Below are 23,454 nucleotides of genomic sequence, written 5' to 3' on the forward strand. Positions count from 1 at the left end.
AGGGCATCTGTACTTTTAAAAACTCAAACATGCTTCTTTTGTTACGGGGCATTATTGGAGCCTTTGTGGTGTTTGTTATCATATTAAAATAGCCAATAGAAAAGTGATCAAATGGTACATTAACTGAAAAAACACGAGGAAGATTATCATGGGAGTACTTGAGATTACCTGACATTGACACAGAGACAATTATACACATCCAGAAAGCAACATAGCCTAGTAGAACTTTAGAAATCTAAGAGTTCAAGAAAGAGTTATCCAGAACACATGAGCTAACCCAGACTAACTGGTGCCTTCTCCCTCTACTCTGTCATTATCCATCAGTAATAGTTGGTTTAATACTAGCAATATATTATGCGGTTTTTCACTCTTGGCAATAACTTCCAGAAACAGCAGACAAATATAAAATATAATTCAGTCTGAAACAACTGTGTGTGTATATTAAATGAGTTGCTACCAGCAAATAACAAAAATATGCTTTGCTGCATCCAAATAATCCCTTCCCTTTCTTTTCTGTTACATCCTTGGATCGTCATCTAAAAACACAGATCATGCTCATTTCGTTCCTCTGCACATAGCAGGACTGAGTTCAGTTTGACTCAGGTCTTCCTTCCAGTATCCTGCCTTTATCTCCTCGTGCACCTCACCTGGACAACTTGGTCCCACCTCTGTAAAAAAGACCAACCTTTGCCAGTACACCATTCAACATCCCGCAGCTCCCTGGCTGTGGGCTAAGCTTTTCAAAGGGCCCTTCGAGAGCAGTGACCCAGCCTCAGCCTCACAAACTTGGGAATCTCCAAAGATGAAATTATCTGTATAAGTTCTAGCAGCTAGAATTTGCTCACTCCTTACCAACATAAATGAATATTTTTCAAACTGCAGAAGAATACAGGAAAAAAGTACAGAAGAAACAAGCCTTTAAATGAAACGATAATTCAAGGGTAAATAGCTGTGCTTTATTTTAATATTCTTACAGGCATCTGCTAGACTTCACTGTAGTTAATCATATAATTCATGTGCAACTTTTTAAATAGTAGAATCTTTACTCAATCTATTCTAACTCTTAATAAATTATTTTTAATAAATTTATCAAGTTAATTCTGAAATAAGGACCTCTGCAATCTAAAGAAATCTCTCAAGCAATATTTACTTATGCTTGCTAAAACTAATCATTTACTTTTGAATTTTACTGCAGATTCATACTATAAGAGACACAGTTCTGGAGACAACTAAGAGGAAATTTAGGGGAAAATATCCCTAACTATCAGCAGAAGATCTCTGAACCGGTAAGAATTATTTCTATTTGCAGGTTTTTAAGTGGGTGCTACTGAAAAATATAAATAAAATATAAAGTCATTTCTCATGTATGAATTTTTCAGTACGATGAAAATAACAACCTGTACATATAGGACACTTTTTGCAGATAACTTGGTAGATCTTTCAAACGCCAAACCATTCCTTAATTTCTTTGCAAAAATTTAGAAGATTTTCTCACACTTCCTACACTGGGAATGTGAGGGCATTGCTCCATTTATCCAATTCTTTTAAATTCTAAGTCATAGAACGCACTGGGGGGAAAAAGGGATTTTGTTCTGCTTATTAAGGAATTCACTTGATTAAATTAGTGAAAAGCTTGTTAGATATCAAATCAGTTTTTGAGTGTAAAGTAAATGTGAAAATGTGTTCTAAGTAGATTTGTATTTCTCTCACAACACTTTTTCAAGTAAAAGATACCGCTTAAAAATAGTAAACAAAACTATCAAAAGTTTTGATATGTGAATCCTCCATACGATTAAAAAGTAGGTTCATATAGCCAGCAATATCATTATATTAAATACATACAGTGGTTAACTCATCTGCTTTTGCCATTTGCACACTAGAGCAACAAGCAATGGTTTTCTTGGACTGAAATAATGTTTCTGTAAACACATTCTGGAATTTCACTGTTTCATTTAAATTAATGTGGATCTTACGGTAAGTGGCCCTGGGAGAAAGCACATTTCTGATGTCTTTGCACGAAACACATACCTTCCTGAAACACTTCCTGTCTTGCACCCGTGTTTGGATATTATCACTGTTGTCTGACAAGAATGAGGTCAGCTAGGATTTGGAGGGATACTTTACAGCAGCTGTCCGGCAGTTCTTTGAAACTCCACAAGCCTTTAACTCCTGAACTGCCTCACCAAAACAATGTAGTCTTGCAGGGACACTGGAAGAACAATGACTTTTCAGGGTGCACAGGATGGAGGTCACTGCACAGTCTCAAAGTGCTTAACTGAGGGAAATGAAAGGCCAAGCTTTTCAGGTGGGCAAAAATGAGAAAGATCACAAAGAGCACGTGTGATGTGAAATTGAGAAGTGTTGCCACCTTTGCAGCAGTCAGGCCGAAACAGGGATGGGGAGGCAAGACAACAGGATATATGCAGAAGAAAGAGACACACTGTGCTTCAAAAACAGCAGACAGAGACTCAGGTTTAAAATAGTAAGGTTTATCAGCATTCTCCCACAGAGACCCCCTTGGCCGACTCTCAGCAAATAAAACTGTCCAGTTGCTCAGTAGAACCAAAAGCTGAACTGAAGCTGTATAAGCAGCAAACAGTCCTCTGAATTTGCACAGAACTTAGTTATAAAGCGACACAGCAAACTTCCATCCCCACCACCCTCACAAAACTTCCTGATGTTTTAAAATTAGCTGTCTCAGGTCAGGCAGACTGTCAGAAACCTTTTAAATTCATTTATGAAGCAGCATTCATACAATCACTCGCATGAGCTCTGTGCATGAATGAATCTTTCAGTAGCAAAAATGTGATCTGTATCAATTATGCCCATATTTCCATTAAATGAGCCAAAATTTGCACCCATGTTATATTGTCTGTAGGAGAACAGAGCCACAAGGATGCAGACTAATGATATCTGGCATGCAAGCTTTACTTGTATAAAATTTCATGTGTTTAATTTTTTTTTTTAATTAGAGTAGAAATACCACTTATGGTGTAAATTTACTTCTGATCAGTTTACTGAACTGCATTGGCCATTGTTTCCGTTTGAGAAGCTTTAAGATGATACAGACTCACCACATCACCAAACCCAAGTTTCTTTGCTTTATTGCTTTTTGACACACTGTGTAAGGGCTGTTGAGGAGACAACACCACAGCACAGTCTCTCCAATTCAGGCACCAGAGCAGGCTGTGAGAGAACAGCAGTTAGAAGTGCAGAGTATGTTTTTAAAAGGCTCAGCTATGAGACTGGTGAGAGACTGTGATCATGCAGCACAAATATCCTGATAAGAGCTGAAATCCACAGCTTCTTACTTTCCTTTTTCACTATGGTTTCACAGGTATTGCACATATCCTCCCTCTTTTTGTACAGTGAGCCTAGTTTGCGCCTTCTTTCAAGAATACTGTGATGATTTTGTGATTTAAACCATAATTTAGTAACAATATTAAGGTTGGCATAGTTTTAAAAGAGTAGTGTTCCTCCTCAGGCTGCATACCACTCACTCTTTGCAGGGTTTTGGCAGCAAGCAACTTAGCTCATCTGTTATCATACTGTGCAACGCTTCAGAATACATACCAGATCCAAGAAAGCATTTACAAACTCGGAAAAAAACATCTTTCACAAAACTGCTTCTGTGTTGCAAAAAGTCTGTACGCCTTTAGCTGCTTCTGTTCCTACCTGAGGTAGGGCGTATCCACATGTAACGTATGTTGGACCTGTACGTGCAGGTCCGCAGGACAGCCCTCTGCACTTCCTTCCAAATGGCAACTTTTCAAAAAGCAGCTGCCACTGTGCACCTTATTGTGTACTGTAACTCAAGCTAAAGGCAGAGAAGCAAGTCAACACACAAGAAATTAGCTTAGCAAACCAAGCAAAACACAAAGACAAAAAGCAAAAGTAAGCAATTTCCAATTACTTCATCTGGCTCATGAATCAAATGAACAAATGTTCATGAATCAAGTAACATTCAAATGAATGTCCTTGGCCTATCACTACAGTTCCTGATGAACTTTAGTTATAATGATTAGACTAAGCATATATTTACTGGGATTTTTTTTATATATATATATACACAATTAAAAAATAAAATAGAGGGAACCAATTAAATTATAATAGACCAGAAACATTCTGGGGTTTGAAGCAATTGCAAAAGCTACTGTGTTCCTGGAAACTCGTACAATAGCTCAAATTAGTTTGGACCGTTACATGCCCAAGACAAATACAAACATGTTCTTCAGGGACAAATTATCTTTGATGAAGTGGGGAAAAAATGCCCAATCTTACAAGCGGTTTATATGAATAATTTTACTTTTTGCTTAGCGATGAAACATTGATTTCATCTTAATCTAGCTTTAAGTGCCTAAAATTGGCCTTTTCATAGCTTATACGTAAGTATCTTAGTGATACAGAGGAGCGGGGTCAGAGAGAAGAGAACAAGGAAAACCAGTTAGGAAGATTTAAGAGACACTAGACTTTGTGCAGAAAATCCAGTCTGAGGGAAACACAAGAAAAATACAATAAAAGAAACTCTAACAGCTACTGCTGCTTCACCTGATACATGCAGGTTGATTTAAAATGTTCACGGCACCCTTCAGCAGCAGGTATCACAATACCTCTCCTAAAACACTTGTAGCTTGAGGCACGTGAATGATCACTGGTTCACTCGGTTAACAGAAGCAGACAGGGACAAGAAGGAAGCCTGAATCATTTTGCCAAAGCTAACCAGAAAGCAACCCCTGACAGTTTTGGTGTGGGTTCTGCTCTGGAAATATAAGAACCAGGAAACATAAATGAGGGAAAAATTTCACAAAGTCTTATGAGGACTGCAAAATAATTTCCACAGGAATGCAGAGGAAGTCTCATCCCTTGTGATACCTAAAACTACATGGAACAAAATAGTGGAAAGGAACCCAAGGAAAAAGCTAGTACTGGCAAGTAGACAGACTATATGGAATACATTTTTTTCTTGCATCTCTGATTTATATTAACATTTTTGTGGCTCTTGAGGCAGCAAGGTAGGAGCTTTGGTTTATACTCCATAAACACAAGCCAAAAGCCTCCCACGGTTCCATTTGGTAACGTCAGCTTAACATGCTCAAATATACACAGACTTCTGACAATGAGTCAAGTTCCCACTCAAACACAAATTATGCCAAAAAACACCCAAAATTATTTCAACTAATAAACACTTGGTTAAAAAACATGTCAAATCAACTTGGTCTTTACATCAATTTAACCGCCTCTTACCACAAGCATTTGCCTAAGCCAAAGTGTGCTGCAGGAAGCACCAAAAGATAAAGGCGATTGAAAACATTCTCACAGCACTCCTCTGACTGTCATCACTCCTATGGTTGCACAAAGCTTAGGACTCTGCACTTGGAAAAGAGATTCTCCCACAACTGGGCTTGTGTTGTGAAAATCTTTTTAAGGATGTCAATGTCCTGACTCTTGAAGACCAGAATTTGGGGCAAATACTGCACCAAAACTTATTTCTTAAAAGAAATATCAAAATCTTGTATCACGTCATGGTACACAGTTTCAAAGCTCTTTCAAAAGAGTTGTCCTTATAAAAGACACCTCTTCACAAGAAATACAATACTTGAAAATATGCACACTGCTACCCCAAGTTCATACAGATGCTGTTCATTAGCATATTTATTCTGTTTACAAAACTGTGACATTTCGACTTCAGATTTTTCCCAATTCCATTCCAACTCCTCTACTAAGTTTGTAAACTGAACATTAAAAAGACAGCCAAAGCAAAAAAATAAAAATTCAACACAAAGGATACAACCAAAGTGCAAAGTAACTTGTGATATGCTGCATTTATAGATCCTGAAATTGTCTTCTCCAAATGACTGTTCTTTCCAAATTTTCACAATTACAGTAATGCAGAAGGCAGAGCTGGTGTGGTTAGCTCTTACCCAAGGGGCCTTTCCAATGTAAGTAGCATCTCTAATAGACCATTCTGACAAGCAATTAGATAAAAGTAAGGCAAATTTCCACCAGACAGATGAAAGGAATACAAGAGAAATGCATGTCAGCTAAAACATTGATTGCAATACCATCTCTACTAGCAGTTACAGCAGCTAAAAGCTGGTTTTCCTAATCAGGACTGAGCCACACTTGAGAGGCCGTGCTGAAGTGTATCTTTTTCCATAATAGTGAGCCTTTTCCTCTGCAACTACCATTCTGAAGCTAACTATGGAAAAATAAATACTAAATTCACTCAAAACACTTGAGAAAAAAGTTCTCAAACCCAGTTCAACAGAAAACACATGTATCCAAACACAATGTCCTGTCTCCATATGTATTTCCTCCTACAGAATGGTGACATGAGCTAAAATTTCATTCCCACTGAGAGATCTGTTGACTATGCATGGAAAGATGAATCACTATTCTCAATGGAAATAATGACTCGTGACAGCAGTTAACTTTTCATATATAAAGTACCACATGAGGAAAGTTAGCCTGACTCCCCACTGTAAATAATTAGTGGATTGAAACAAAATGTATTTCACTACCTCGCTTTAAAAAGCACTGGAGAATTAATAGCCCAGAGTCTTACCTGTGCTACAGGAAAAACGCATGAGGAAAGCCAGAGGCTGATCTAGTTCAAAAACCTTTCTAAAAGTGGCCAAAAGCAGATGCTTGGGCAAGGACAATATTTGGGAGCATCAACAGGGTGATCCTTCTCCTAGCGTGCCCACAGCTGTCACTTAAGGATTTTAGCTGCCTTCAGACTACTCTGCTAAACTACCACAACCAAACTGTTTCACTGTGAATCTCCCTAGTGATTGCACTGACACCTCTGGCTCAGCTGTCTCCTGTGGCACTGACCACTATGGGTTAGCAGTTGTGTGCTGTACAATGAAGTACTTCACTTTGTTTCACTTTTGTGGCAAACTGATCCACTGAGTGTCCTCGATTATCATGCTATGAGCAAATAATTATTTGCATTCACTCCATGTGTACTGCTCAGGCTATCTGAGTCCTAAATCACATGCCTCTTACACATTTTCTTTCCCATTTGAACAGTCATGGCCTGCTAGTCCTAGGACATAAGAGCACAGGTAATCTGGTTCTACTTTACATTTTATGGAGATAGAGGATCAACATAATGATGCCTTCCATTTTAGCTCACTTGCTGTGTTAAAGCTCTCTGCTTTCTGAGCAGTGCTAGAGACTGAGCTGAAGCACTCCTAGAACAATGAGGAGGGATCCCCTACAAACCCTCCTTGCTGAGTAACAGTTGCTAATAACTACCTTGGGACTTCTTCTTAGAGATGGAAGTACCTAATTAAATAGCCTGATAAGCCATCTAATATCATAATTTTCCTCTTACAAGTCTGACACTAATACTTCAGCAAAACACGTAGTGGTACACTGCAGCTTTGAGAAGCAACACTCAATCCTTTGGGAAGGAAGAGTGCAGAACAGGGAAGGAAGGAGGTTTTCACACCTCAGTTCTTAGATACCTAGCCAATCAGTCTCCCGCTGCACCTCATGGAGAAAGCAGGGTTTCTCCCAAGAAGGAATACACCCATGGAATTGTGGAAGTGGCCTCTGAAAACCAGTCCTATCTCTCTCTTCACTGCCTACAGCCAGGTAGGTTAGGTACATATGCAAAGCTAGCGTGAAAACCTTCCTGAACACTACTCTGCATATCTGAAAGCAAACATTTACGATAAGAGATCTGATTCTGGACACGGGATCATCCTTTCTGCCTATAAGGCAGTTCTTATAATTTTCCCTTACAGTGAAGTAAGTTTGCATATATTTTATATCTGTAAATATATAGGAGCTTTACTTGTGTCCCATAATAGGGCACAGATGCTCCCTCCAGTTCAACCTGCATGCATAGCTTCTCTAAGACAAAGGTGAAACTACAACATTGGTGGCCACTTCTCCAAAACTGTCATACACACGTTTTGTCAAGGGCTTCTTTCCTTGCTCCCTTCTGTCTCTTGATCCCCTCAGGCCATCCTGAGTCCCCAAGGCCAAGGTCAGGTGGTAGAGAGGTGCTCTGTGCTCAGTGCCAGGCTGGGCTGCCCTCTCCAGGGTAGGGGATACAGCAAAGCCCAAAGGTACCTCAAGGGACAGCACTGGCAACTCCCACTGCTCCAGCACTAGACAATGGCCAAAACTCTGCCTTTGCTGTACCTGCCAGGCCAGGGAGCATATGACCAGGGTCTATGCTTAACCAGGCAGCTGCAAATTCGACAAAGCTATTTCTTGCAAGCATTGTACAAGCCCTTTGGGAAAGTAGCCTTAAATCTCCACAGGGTTACGTCTTCCACAGGTGGCCTGTATAGCTTCACAGGATCCTGTTCTTAATATTTTTTTTCAAAGCTTGCTCACTGCATTTATTACTGTAGTTCTGACTAAGCCTTCAAACTATTTTTACGGGCCCTGAACAATAGTAATCATTGAGTATCAAGTTCTGCTTGCTAAACTGAATTGTATCTAGTCCAAATTCTTAAAACCCCACATCTCTGACAAATTCTGTTGATCACAGAACATAAAGGATATCAACTGGGATAACACTGGTTTAACAGATATATGAAGAAGACCACAAGAACAAGAATTTGCCATAAGGTTTCTTCATTGTTCAGATCCCAAAGAAATGCAGTGCACTGCAATACCCTCTTAGCAACAACTCTTTTTGAAAGGTGCAATGCAGATGAAGTAAGGTAAAGATGATCAGGTTTCTGAATCATCACTCCTGTCAATTTTTTCAGTGGCATTTAAGAACCCTGTCTAGGACCTAGCAGGACATTAAGAAGGTGTATGTATCATCATTCAAATAAAGCAACATTAAATGTAGAATATACATTTGCAAAAGGTTACTTTCATTTTACTTAAGATGGGCAGCAAAAAATCGAATCTTTTTACTTACTCATAGAAGAGCAACTTATTCCAATTTAATTCCATTTCCTGAAACAAGAAGCCACTACTATCTACTGTTGAAGCATTAGCCTGTAACCATATACATTTTAAAGAAATCGTTAACTAATATTAAAGAGATGGGTACATTTTAGCTGTGCAGCTCTAATTTGCATGAAGCTGAAATTATGACCAAAACAATCTCACTATGTAAATGCTCTGAATATAAACCTACAGAGTTTGTCTTAAGCTCATTCAAAAAAATGAAATAATGATGAACATGTATGATAAAATGGTTTTCCTGACATTATTAATATCAGTGTTAAAAAAAAAATCTACTTCATATTTATCATACATATGCATTTCTTCCTTATTTTTTCCTTCAGTTCTAACCATAAAAAACAAACTGGACAGTCAGTTTTACTTCTCAGTTATCATGAATATGATAACTCTCTTCTATCCCAGTGAATTTTATGGTTTGGTGGTTGTTACGGGTTTTTTTTGGCAGTGGGGGTGTTTTTTGATTTTTTTGTTTGTTTGTTTGAGGGTTTTTTTGTGCATGTGTGTGTGGGGGGTGTTTCTCATTTTCTTCTCTTTTTAAGGTTATATGTCAAGAAAATGACTAAACCTTAAAGAGAAAATATCTCATTCTGTCTAGATTTGTTTCCTTAATTAACTAATATGCTTGTGTCAACAGGAGACCTTTAAAATGCTACATTTTGAGACTGTCTAGATGACATTTAAAGGAAAATACACGTATTCAGAGTTAGACTAGCGATAAGAGTCAGAAAATACAGTCTCTAACCCTGTAATCCAGTCTTGCACATGCAGCCCCACAGACTCTGATGTGCTTACCTGCACAAGGAAAGCTTGCAGAATGCCCCCATATGCACTCTGATGTTTACTGGATATTCAGTATGAAATAACGCAGGACAGACTCTCTAGCCTTTCATTTAAAGCCTTACCTCTATTTTATCTCTGGAAATTTATTTAAGCAGAAAACTTAAATTTTGGTGTCAGAGGAGTGTTAAGATCTGTGATAATTCCTCAAATAGAATTGCTTGCACTCACAGGAACAACTAGCTATTCAGGGTTGCATATCATCTTAATCAAGGTAAATCCACTCTACTGTTAATGGTTTTTAAACACTTAATCACTTAGAATTGGTTTGATCAGAGCACTAAGAAAAATTATCCTCTTAGAGAAAGAATGTAAATACTCTTAATGCCTGGGAACATATGATCACTACATACACACACCTGCTGTGCGTTAAAATGATTCCTTTACAACCACTCAGCAATGATAGGACGGGAGTGTGTCTGCTTTGGATTTTTTTTTTCTTGCTAAGGAAATGTTCACAAACAAACTTACAAGTCAGAAGTTTGACCGGGAAGCATCTTTTTCATATATATATGCGTGTGTGTATATATATATGTATATATATTTCTTTCTATATGTGAGAGATGTCTGTACGTATGTCATGCAGAAGTACAAGGACTCAGATAAGAAGGTGCACAGGTTTTTTCAGAAGTGGCATTAACCTGCTGGTTTAATATATAAATAATTAGCATTATTTCTGTGCAGGAGAGGCACAGTGCTCTCAGGAGCTAAATATCAGCTTCTGATAAAATAATTTCAGTGAAGTCTTACTAAGCAGCAAGCTAAGGAAGCTGGCTGTGCCTGCAGGCATATGACTCATTGTTTCTCTAAGAAGGACTTGCATGTTAAATGCAAATATTACATATAGTCACCTGTTCATGCCCTCCTAAACACACCTAACAAACTGCAGACTTGTCCTCAGCTACCAGTAGGAACATAATATAATTACCACCAAGACCAAAAAAAGCAACTCCAACAGGCCTCTCCTGGCAGATCAGCCCATTTACAAAACCTGCTGCTCAGGGAGCAGTTCCTTCCCAAATTTTCTCATTATAATTGCAGGGCTGGACATTGGTAGCAGAAGGGTCCCTACTATGTCCTCAGGTTCCACCTTGCTTCTGCCTAGTTCCACATGGTTTGTCACTGGCCATCACAGAAGCAGGTGGACAAGCTTTCTACAAGTCTCTCCAGCACCAACACACATGTAACAAAGTTCCACCAAAATGTAGGACAACTGGTGCCAAGCTGGCACCAGTTAAGCTGGGAAATACGAAGATTCTGCCTTAATTTTAAGTAGCACTTTTCCAAAAGAATAAAGAGGTGTTTTAAGTGGGCTTTTCAGAGAGGCCTTTATGGGGGTGGAGATGGGGAAGAAGGCATCCAGACCTTTCCGAACATCAGACTCTTGTAAAATAGTCTTAGATGCTCTCATTTATGTCTGCAAAATCCCTTTCCTCAACTCCCACTAGCCACTGGGCTAGCAGCTGGCCACAGACCTATTTTATTTGAACAAGTGGAAAAACAAAGAAAGGAACAAACAACAGTATGTGCTCCAAACCACCTCTGGAGCATGCCTTGCCCTTCCCCCAAGGACTCAGCTACAGTACAATCAAAACCAGGATGAAGTCACAGCTGCAGTCACAAATCAACAACTTTTGCCTTAACATGTGAACCTCATGTAGCAAAATCGTGGGGTCCAATGAAAGGAATATATGAGTTTTCTCTGTTTGTCCTGTGCCAAAACGCAGATGACGGCCTCAAGACCAAATTTCCAAGAAGGAAAAAAAAAGAAGAAAGCGCAGCTAGCGACAGAGAGGAGGTATATCTACCTGGCTCACTGACCTCCACTCTACTTTCATTTTACTGTGAGGCATTTTAACTTCACTGCTTTCAAGAAACTTCCTACTAGAAAGCTGCAGTTTCCAGTGCATTTTTATTGCAGCAGAGCACAGCATATTCCTATGGGAGCCAAAGGTCCAGCGCTGTAAGGCGTTATAATAAATAATAAGGAATGTCGTGGCTAGTAAAATCTGTAATGTGAACACGTTCAAAAATTAATTTCACTGTGTACAGTTACTTTTAAAACTCAGTGCTTTTCATATTTTCCTGGCAGCCACATATACCCGCAGTCACTAATTAATATGAACAATATAAAAAAATACGAGCCATCACTCAAAGCCATAATTTCACTTTGCTTATTTAAAGCAATAATCAATCTTAACGAAAAAAATTCTTCAAAAACTAAAAACGAACCACAAAGCTGACTCGAGAACCTGCTAGGAAGCTCACATTTCCTTTGTGTTCATTTCTCTGGAGGTGAACATAGATAATGAGAAATATTCTGCTGCCACAACATTAACAGATAGAACTAAGATTAATAAGAACAAAATGAAAGAATAATAAAAGCCAAAGAAAACAAAAGAAAAAGCCTCCAAAACAACAAAAAGCAGTAATCCACATTCTTGCCACAAAAAGAGATTTTGATTCAAAAGACCAGCACGACACTGACTTCCACTTCCACCAAAGCCTAGAAATTAGTATTTTCAAAATTTGTTTAGGAGCACCTTCTGACCCTTGAGCACTCTTGTCAAAATCATGCAACTTGTCACCATGAGTCATTGCAAGACCCCAATGGCAGCATATGTGGAGTGGGATAAGCAGGATACAGGGCAGTGCCACTTAGTACTCCTGGCTCAGAGATGAGGAGGGAACTCATGCCATTCACCTGCACGGCAGCATCCCTTACCCTCACCAAAACCCCAAACCTAAAACCTCTGTTCCACAGACAGTAAGGTCTGATCTGCATAGAAAAGTTATGGTGAGAGGACTGGAGATCTGAGAGATTTTCTTTCCATTAAATTCCTGGGAAAAATATTTAGGATATTTATCCAAATTTTTCTCTTGAATATTAAATATGGAGAATGGGGGCATGGGGAGTAGAGTGAGGAATCTTCCCTGGCCATGTGTGTGTTACTATTTTGTAGTTGCAGCTGGAAAAGGAAAATGCGAGAGCCAATTTTTTGCACAGCTAAAGATTATCCCAGTCAGACAGAAAAGATGTTAGCCTGCTGTTACATACTTAGGTATTGTCATGAAGGAGAGAAGCAAGCAAGGAGAAAATAACACAAAATCACCCTGTTTTTGTATTACAGAATACAAAGAAAACCTCAGAATTCCTCTAAAGTACCAAATCACAGAATGTAATAAAGATTAGAACTTTGGGATATACAAGGAAAACCCAGTCCACAGCTAAAAGAAAACCCTAAAATCTAAAAAAAGGAGAAAACTGAATTATTTCATTTCTGATCAGATAAACCAACAAAAGATTATTGCCCATTTTCTAGATAGCAGCAGAATACAGCAATTGATGGAGATGGTATTAAAAATGTTTTGCTTAAAACAACACACAAAAAGCACCAAACCAACTACTTGGAAATACTTGGTTTGGATACAAGCCTGAAGTCCTACCTAGCATTCACAGAGGCTTTGTGCCAGCATGACAAAACCAGTAAAATCCTTCAAAAGAGAAATGCTATTCTCAACAGCTTCTATGAGTTAAGAACTCTCTGCTATCAGACAGCACATAAAGAATTAGTCTGAACTATAAAAGATACAGCTCATGAAGGAAACAGACATGAAGAGACAGATATGAAAGAAAACACAGGGCTTAGGAAGAATAAAAATTAATTTATTCTCCTGAAAGCTGTCTAAAGGTGGGGAATTCCAGATGAGGGGGAAGTTCACAAACTTTCAAAGTTTAGCTCATATGTGTTCTGTGTTGCTTGGATGCAAAAAGAGATAAAAATCAAAGCAAAACCAACCAAGCAAACACAACAAAAAAATCAGATGTAAAATTTCTGCGAAGCCCTGAAAGCCATACCTGGGCATTTCACTTAACTTCAATAGCCACCAAAGAAATAAAATGATAAAATTAAGAACATGTCAATCAACTCCCTATTACGAAATCTCTTGAACGTTCACTGTTAAAGACAGAAATCTGAAGCAGAGCATCCTAAACAACATATCAGGAAAAAACAACAGAGTTGTATTTGAAAAGTTATTTTATTCATGTCTGTCTTGGTAAAATTAGGGAGCATCTGTGGATTCTCCCACCTCCTTCTTCTCCAAACAAGGCATCTCCTCTTAGAGTAAGCTGCAAATGATCAAATCAACAGAATAATGATCTTGATTGTCTTTGCAAGCTCTCCATAGACATGAGTTCACAAGAGAGGCAGCCACGCAGCTTCCGCAGACATTAGTAAAGACTTTTGATCTTTCTTTGAAGAAACTTTTCTCAGGATATTTAAAAGTCTGTGGTTTATTTTCATGTGTGGGGAAAAGCAACACTGAGTTGATCACTCCCACACAAATGTCTCTACAAATCCACACTTGTCAAAAATACCCTTGAAGAAAATTAATACATCTGCACTTTGAAGGTGTTCAGTTTTACTCGGTAGCCCTTGCTGTGGTCTCTGCTGCCTATTTCATGACTCACCAAAAAAAAAAAAAAAAAAAGACTAAATTGGAAATGGAGATGGCTGCAAGGGTTAAGTTTGGATCTCAGATACCCAGACCAATTACTGTGGAGTAACAAATTAACTTATACTAGATAATATATATTAGATAATCCTTGCTTACTAACCATAGATTTTTCATTGAAAACAAAACCAAGATACTTCAAAACTTCGTGTACTTCTACTGCTCTTTTGATGAAAGCTTATAAAGGACCACTTAATTCATAATTGCCATGAGCATCAAGCACAAGAGCATTACACATATACACACTTGGTACACAAATACATTATTTAAAACATTATATGTCTGTGTACAGTGACACATACACACACTGAAATACAAGAAATACCATTTGTCTCTTCCTTTCCTTTTGCCCACAGCTATTACAGCTAATAACATCATAACACTGTATTTCTTCAATTAAATTCTTTTTAGACAATTGTGATTATAGGCTGCTTTTCAAAGTGACCTTATACCACATTACCAGCATGTTTAAGGGCACAGAAGACGACTGTCACAAGCACTTTGCCAGAAAAAAATTTACCTTCCATCAGAAAGGCAGGACCATACTACAGTAAACACAGTGGCCACTGAAGTGGTGTTGGTATGTGCAACCATGTACGTGCAGGGAAAGCTAATCACTCTAAAGTCAGAGATGTAAAAATTGCACTGGACTGAGTAAATTTCTTTTGCCTTTTATGTTAGTGTCTAATTACAAAACAACTATGAAACACTTTACTTCCAAAAGAAAGAAAACCCAACCCTAAATCCAAGGAAACAGACAGAAAAAAAACCAAAAAAACAGTTCCCCATACTAATATCAACCCTCTATCCCCAGCAGTGGAAAGTTAAAGACGTTCTATGTCTTTTAATTTTTATTCCTCCTTAACCTTTTGAAACCATGAATACATGGGATTACACTAGTGTTGTCACACTGCAGCAGCACATTGAAGCTAGGGTGCACATACAACTTCATTCTCCCACTACAACTAAGCCCTTGGCTTCACATTGTGGCCTTGTGGCCTCTGTAGTGCCTCACTGAGAAGACAAATCACCTCAAACCAATCTACTGTGTCTAACTACAGAAACTATATGCCTATAATGTAATAAATACACTATAATTTTCCAGGACTACCATCAACTTAGTAAAATGCTGGACCACAAAATACGAAAGCTGAATTCCTGTGGAGGAGTGAGGAGAAAGGTTTAGCAGAAGTTCCAAATTATGACCAGAGATAATGAAAAAAAATCAGTCCATGTCTCAAAGTACTGATTTCTGAGCTGGAACCTTTGTGAGATCCAGGCCTTCATTTCAGAATTCAAAACAAATACCCAGTTTTGCCAGAGAAATGCTGTGTGACACATTAAGGAGCCAAAACTCTTGATTTTCTCATGGATCATCACAAAGAGCTCTATTACCCATACCGCTTGGTTTTATGGACCATCTGAAGAATCTCACTTAGAACAAGATTTGACAGCTCTGAATATGAGTATACATTGCCAACAATACACTCCTAATGTGAAAATTTCGAGTATGTTTAAGGTGAGCAGCTTATGCTTTCATGCAGAGCACTGTGAACGTGAGTCCTTTAAACTGCCACAGGATGAATTCAAATATGTGGACAAACACAACCTAAGACTTAGCAGGAGGTGGGCTGAGATCACTTAATCAACAGAAAGGGCTTAACTTGAGCTCAGAGCCACAAAACCAACAACTGGCCACACGGCACAGGTTCTTTTTTCTACTTCCAGGCACAAAATCCTGTGGTGTGTGAGTGTGTATATAATATCTACATCTGTATCTATATATACCTGTGGTTAGAGACATTACAAGAATGAAGACCAGATCACAAGTTCACACACCAATAATGAAATGACAGACAACTGACACATTCTTCAAAAGGACCTGATCAAAATCTCCCACACAAACTCAGCCTTCTAAAGATGACTGTAAGCTTGTACATTTGCAAAATGGACCTGGGAAGATTTCACCTAACCACAACCACTACATATGTGCAAAACTCTACAGGATTGGAAGTGGGAAGAGAAGACAACAGATGGTGGAAATTTCACAGTATCTTTACTGTGAGAAGAGTAACAGGACAACTCTAACACACTTCAAAAGACATCTTTCTGTCTCAGAAGAGGATCCCTGTATCCAAGGGATGAGGAATCTGACTTGTGGTCAGATGAACATAAACCACGACCAGCACACAAATGACATCAAGTTCTTCTTTTCCTGTCTGAGAGCGTTCATATCCTCAGCTGAATCCACATTTTCTCACCATTTGAGTAATTGCTGTTTTTGCAGGATCCCCAAGGGCTTCACAGACCAAAATTTGACAAGATCCTGCGAGAGGGGAAACAGACTGCTAATTTATTTTCTTTCTCCTGCTTGACTTCCTGCAACTCTGCACACCAACAGATTCATCAGGATACACAGGTAAGCACTCCTGCAATGGTGTTCCCAGATAACCAACTTAATCTTGCAGAGTTTCCCTGCCAGGATGGAAACACACAGTTATCCCAGATTCCCTGGGTGAAGAACCCACTAGAGTCTCTTCTCACTTACTGAGCAGCTTGTGCACCAAACCAGCACAGAGTCTACTGAGAATGAGAGCACAGCCCAAGCGCAATACCTGGTCATGGTACGACAGAACATCCCTCTGGGCAGAAGCCACTGCAAACAGTTTCCAGGAAAACACTAAAGTAGTCTACCCAAAAAGAAAGGCTGTTGTCTTTGGAAGTGGTGAAGTGGTGTAAATCTACCACAAAGAAATGTATTTCCACTTAGGGGAAGAATGAAAGTCCTAAAGGTAGTCTGTCAGAAGGCACGAGTGATGCTGTGAAAGGGACAGATACTGGGATTCCAACTAATAAAAAGAATTCTTCATGTTCTCGCACAGTTCAGCACGGCTCATTTGCTAGACCACAGGCCACACGAGGACTACAGAAGAAGAACAAGACAAACTTGCTTCTTTTTCTGGTGGAGGATGCAATGTGGCCCAGCCAAAAATGTCTTCCCATGCTTGGACACTACCTGGCATACAGCTGCACAAGAACAGGGGCAGGAGATTAATTTCTCCTGAGGTATGAACACGATGCTTCAAAGTAGGCTTTGCTACACAGGGAAGGGAAAAAACAGTCTGTGGACCTGTAGCAACTAAGGTGAGACCAGCTTTTTTCTTGCCCCAAACTACACACAGGCATTTCCAGAAGACATCATGTTCTTTGTGCTCTCCCATTACACTGCTATGCTGAGCAATCACATCTCATTTAAAACTCACTCTGTTGGTAGGAGTCCTATCAATTTCAGCAAATCAAAAGCATTGCCCTTTAAGGGATGTTAAAAACCAGAAAGACATGATTTCTTGCTTAGTCACGGATTTTTGGAAGAAACATCAAGTTCTTAACTATTCAGGGTCCTTACCCTGGGATTAAGGGAAGATTTGGTCCTGTGAGGGATTTTGTTAGCTCGTAAGTCAATCACTGAGAAAGAGAAAACACTAAAGGGGAAAATAAATGGGAGAAAAAGGGATGTCTCTTAAAACCCGATGATGAAGTCATCTCTGAAGGGTATTTAAGTCTTTCCCACAAAAGTGCAGGGATTTCTGAACCACCTGCTTATTTACTGCTGCCAAAGAGACAAATGCAGTTTCATCTCCTTCAGAATATAATCAAGGAGGTGGAGACCACATTAACATCATAGAAACATTTGGTCATTTATTCATCTGTCTCTTAAGGAAAGTATACTTTGACCCTTCAGAGTACTTGTTCATCACCAAGAAGAGGAAAATTTCTCTTTTATATGCAGAAGGACTGCATGTTCAGAAATGAGCAAGGTTTTTAAAGAACAGAACAGAAAACAAATAATAAAACAAACAAGAACACGAACACTGAGAATTCAAACTTTGATGAGTGTGTTACTTGCAATAATTCAATTTACCAGAATGTTACAAGGTAACTCATCCTCACTCCATTTTGAATCTGGAACTAGCCTACCAAGCTGCATGGAATCTGATGAGTCTGGGCACCCACACATTGTGAATTCAAGCAAGATATCAGTGCAAAATCTTCAGTAAAACAGACATCTCATAACGTGAAGGAAAGCCCCAAAGTGCAGAACACACTTGTGCTCTTCAATTAGCACAATTATGGAAAGTTAATCTCTATTAATAAAGTACCCACTGCATGGTGGTCTGTGATTTCAGCAGACGTTGACTTCATGATCCGAATCGTCTCTTTCAATCTTCTTTTATTTTTGATGCAAGCAAGGGTTTGCAATGTATCATATGAGAACACTGGCAAGTATTCTTCTTTCTTCTGTTCACATATCTACAATCCCTGCTGTTTAGTAATTGACCCAAAACTGATGAAAGATCACAAGCGCAAGGCAAGGCATGTACACCCAATCAAATCTTTCTTAGCAGTTGTTGTTTACTGTTTTTTAAGGCATCTCATACTGTCATCCTTCTTGGTGGTACAGAGTAACAAGGCTTAAATAAGCTTCTATACAGAAGTTTGCCACAAAATGCAAGAGTCAGTCCTCCAGGAGAAATCAAGGAGCCTCTGTGAACCACAATCTCTGTTACAAGAAGAAACACTTCTTACCTCTTTTTTTTGCATGACAGCTTTCTTGTATATCATTATAAAATCTATGTGAAAATAGGTTGAACCAGATATGCAAAAAGGCAAATTTTATGCTCATTAGTCTAATCTTGAGAGCCTGGCCTCACTATTTTGGGTGTCATGAGACAACTGATAGTCACAGACTTTATGAGTTTATTAACATTTTTACCTTGCGGGGGAAAAAAAAAAAGTTGCTCTTCATTAACATTCAAGAACATGGAAGGAGTTGCTCAAAACAGAAAATAACCCAACATACCAAAATACACATGCGGAAAATTTCAAATGACACTACTTTTACCTTGAATGTCTCACTACGGTCATTCGAAGGTTTCATAACATTGCAGAAAGCCAGCATTCTCTGGACTAGACTGGATGTTTTTTCTGTTTTCTGCCATGGTGCAAGGGCATGACAGAGTAGCTGATATTCTGTCCAGAATGTCAGGTGCACTTTGAAGGTTACTCCCTTAGATGGTGCCACATTTAGGGAGTCTGATAATTTGAGGGTGGTGAGAAGTTTCAAGGTAGGTGGATGGAATGTTTATTTTTATCCATTTCTGAGGTCCTGCTTTGGTTGCTACACCAGCAGCTACACTGTGAGGTAATCTGCAGTCGGGAATTGCCCTTCTGTTACTCACACCTACCTCCTTTGACAACCACATTAGTACTAGCATTCTTATGTAAACAGACAACACCACAAATAATAATGCCTGTCAATGGGCAGGTAATAAGAAGGCTTAAATAAATCAACTGAAAAAGAATATGTTAGTAAAGCAGGCCACTACTACCAGCGTGCTCCTGCCTCTTTCAGCTACATTCAGGTACCATAAAAGAAAGTGCTTAAAGCACACATTTAGTATGTCACTTCAACCTCTAATAATTCATGTTAATTGCTAAATCTGATAAATATTTGCATTAGCAGATGTGATAGTAGGCATTGGCATTCGGGAATGTCAGAACAAGAGACAGTGAAAGTGTACGTAAGAACTCTCAACAAGAAAAGAAAAATACTCTCTGGGAGACTGCAAAGACACCATCTCCATGGGAACATAACCTACCTGGCAAGTCAGCTGGCTTTCACAGGGACCAAATGCCTTTTGCCAGTGCAATAAGGACTGATCTACCTGATTAGGAAGTAGGTGTGACAAGCCTAAAAGGGAGTCACAGCTATCCCTCTGCAGCTGTGAAAAACTCTGTGGCATGGTGTCTTGAAGCCAACAGCATGCACACAGCGTAAGAGAAAATGCAGGGGAGGATGTCTTTCTTGGTAGGATTGCTGAGACTACTGTCTTTCCAAGTTCAGGATTTCCAGGTGCAGCCAACTCAAAAAGGTACAAAAGTCTTCCTTACATACAGCTTTCTTTTTCCTTTCTTTCTTTCAAAGAAATGTCATATTGACACTTCTTGTCAACAATTATGACAGTAATTTGATGCCCAGTTGAGATTGCTGCTGCAACTGGCACCCATGATGGAAAAACACAGGGACTTTTTGGACTATTTATGCATTTCATAGTGTCCTGTGCTTGTGGCAACAAAGCACACAGACAAACTCTGAGTACACTCAGGTTACCTGATTTAGCTTACAAATTCCTGCATCTTATAAACAGGTGAGTAAGCCTAACAAGCAGACCACAGTGAATAAAGTCAAACTATATTTCACTGAAAGACCAGGATGAACACTAACTTAAACTAATCATCACCAGCTAACATCACTGCCATCCTGCTATGAACAACTCTACGTTTCCTCAGTGCACTATAGCAAGATCCCATCATAGTATGACACTGTTGATGCTTCACAAAACAGGTTCCATTGCACATTGCCATGCAAATCTGACAAACCTTACTTTTTTGACACCTGGAGAATCAAGTTTTTCTTACTGAACACCAGCTACTATGAGTGCTTCAAATCAGATTAAAAGAGACATCAGCACTACAGGAAATGTCACTTGCTTTTTTTGTAAAATTTTTGACAAATTCTCCCCCCTCTCAGTCATCATCCATTAGAAACCAAAAGCTTCTTCCACCTCCTCTGTTCTTGCAGAAAAACAACAAAAGGAAGTGTTCCTAGCGTTCAGTGGAAAATTACCACAGTTAAGGAGTGCAATCACAGAGTTTAGGATTTAGAGTCAGAATCAGAAGGGAGTGGAGGAGGATGCTTGGAAAGAACTTTATCAGCCACAGATTTGTTGGGTCAAAAAGCAGCTGCACAGTCATCTCCTACCTATCATAAGCCATAATCATTTTCTGGACCTTGCAGCAATTAGTAGTTTTACAGTTTAATAAGAAGATTTGTGCCTTATTTGTATTTGGAACATGTTTAATTTCACCTTTGAATCACACGATCAGGCTTTTGTTTGGTAGATGGTATCCATGACCACAGTTTTCCAAGAGAGGTGCACTATAATCCATTCATACCTTAATCTGAGTGGTGATAACCAAAACAGAGTTCCTGAGGTTAATCAATATTTACACAGTGTTAGTCATTTATCTGCAAAGGCATTAGAGTATGTTTCCTTAACAGTGGCATTTCAAAGAGGTCTAGTTAGGATAAGTCTCTCTTTTACCAGGTACTAACACCTCTAGAGTGCTGGACTCTAGCACCTAAGAAGTAGTAAGGTTTTATGATACATGGTTTTCAGAGGTGAAAAGTCACGAAGGGCAAGCTGGTTTGGTTTTGGAGGTGGTAGTGGTGGTGTTGCGGAGGGGGCATTTCCAGTGTTGTTCACTCCTTGCAGTTTGGATGTACTTGCTAATCCCTACATTTTACCAAACATGGATAATGCAACCACATAACTCAGAGTAGTGGAGGACCACTTTCGTGCTCTCCCTTGGAAAGACAAGGCAAAATAGAATACAGTAAAGGCTTGGACACTACTAAATAGGAACAGAAAGATCTTCCTAGTGAAAACCTTCTAAATCTAAATTTGCCTCATCATAAGAAGTATTTACCTGAAAGGTGAGGTAGGTCCTGCCTCTCAAATGGGAACTGTGGTGTGTGGTGATGTGCCTGTCACTGCTGCTAAAGATGCTGCCTTTGCAAATACTGAGGAGGGAATTGTTACAAGGTGTAAGACCAGCAAAGACTCGCTTCACTACAGACACCCAGTAAGGATCACAGCCCAATCCTGTTGGTTTACACAAGGTTGTCAGCTTTTGTCGAATGACAAACAGGCCTGTGTGGGAGGGAAAATTACTATTCTGGAGGGACCAACACCCACCATCACCTATAGTAATAATTTTATAATCTCTGTTAGTTAAAACAATTATTCTTTTCCCCAACTTCCTCCAGCTTCAGAGATATAAACCATGCATTCCAGAAGCAACAGCACCGAAAGCCCAACCAGACCAAAGCTGAGCCAGCCACGGCCAAAAGATCACCGTAAGGAAGAGGCTGGTTGCAGTGGGAGAGGAAATGTGCAAAGGCAGCAGAAAGAGAAGGACGAGGGAGCCCAAGCCAGTACAATCCTAAGAAGCCCTAAGGCAGAGAAAAAACAAAGAAGTTCTTTCAAGAAAAGGGAAGATCTCTCTCGTGATGACTTGCTATTTCTTCTTAGTGTCCTAGAGGGTGAATTACAGGTAATGTATTGTCTGATTTTACGTTTCAAATTAAAAGATATCCCTAGCCCTCCATTCCCCCATCCACCACAAACACAAGCTGCTTTTATGTCAAGGAAACACCTCACCTAATTCGATTCAGGACAAATACGAACTGCAAAGTACAACCCCCCCCTAAAATTATAGCTATTATAGCTATCAGATGGGAAATGTGATCTTTATACCCCACGTAACTTCTCAAAGCCGAGAACTCGCCAAACTTTCCAGTTGTGCTGCCCCATTCTAAATATTTTGAACACAAAATGTTTGTCGCTGTAAAACTGATATGAAGAACATATTACAGACCTTTAAGATCTTTTACTTAATTATTTCTTATCCCCCCTCTCCTGTGAAGTCATGAGCATTACTCCCTATGAATCAGTATGTGCCAGACAGGAAGAAGTAACTTGCTCAACAGTATTCTAACATCTTTTGCTAGAAAAATAAACATAGCCATTTTATTTCCCATAATATGAAGCATAAGTGTTGCATGCCACTTAGCCCACAAGACACTGGATTTTGAAGAGAGAGCATTTTCCTACCTAGAAAAGGAACCAGCTGTCAAGTGGTAAATGATGCCTAACCTGGTCAAACGTAATTGCAGGAAGTGGGAACCAGATTTCCAGTGAGCAAGTAAAATATTTCTGTGACAGGCTTATTGCACAGAAGTAATGAAAGCCACTTTAAAACTGCTGACAGGCAGAGGAAAAAGCAAACTGGCCAAAGTGGTATAAATGGGTGCAGCACATGGTTTCAGAGTTTATTACCTAAACAGTGCCTGGGTAGTTCTATTCTTAACATATGTGTATATGTTTATGTAATAACACATACATGCTTAACAGAACACACGTGAAATATAAATATTTAATAGATGTACCAATCTCTGAGGGGAGGTCCAAGGCAAACTTATACAGATTGTTCCATTATGCAAACAGAACAACTTCCATTTTTGCAAAA

At 39.2% G+C, this 23,454-nt stretch overlaps 2 protein-coding genes across 7 annotated transcripts in view; one reads left to right on the forward strand and one right to left on the reverse strand.

Annotated features, from left to right (window-relative positions):
- CMSS1 (cms1 ribosomal small subunit homolog) overlaps window positions 1-23,454 on the reverse strand; it is a 222,359-nt gene that overhangs the window by 121,481 nt on the left and 77,424 nt on the right. The gene's annotated exons all lie outside the window — the stretch shown is intronic.
- Window positions 1-23,454, forward strand: part of FILIP1L (filamin A interacting protein 1 like) — a 186,382-nt gene that overhangs the window by 88,633 nt on the left and 74,295 nt on the right. For both annotated transcript variants that reach the window (XM_032678551.1, XM_032678552.1), the window contains 2 exons: window positions 1,196-1,286; window positions 22,193-22,479. In XM_032678551.1, coding sequence (XP_032534442.1) covers window positions 22,210-22,479 — 270 coding nt within the window. In that variant the 5' untranslated portion in view covers window positions 1,196-1,286; window positions 22,193-22,209. The remainder of the gene's footprint in view (window positions 1-1,195; window positions 1,287-22,192; window positions 22,480-23,454) is intronic.

The sequence above is a fragment of the Chiroxiphia lanceolata genome, chromosome 2 (assembly GCF_009829145.1).
Source record: "Chiroxiphia lanceolata isolate bChiLan1 chromosome 2, bChiLan1.pri, whole genome shotgun sequence".
In the NCBI taxonomy this organism is placed as follows: Eukaryota; Metazoa; Chordata; class Aves; order Passeriformes; family Pipridae; genus Chiroxiphia; species Chiroxiphia lanceolata.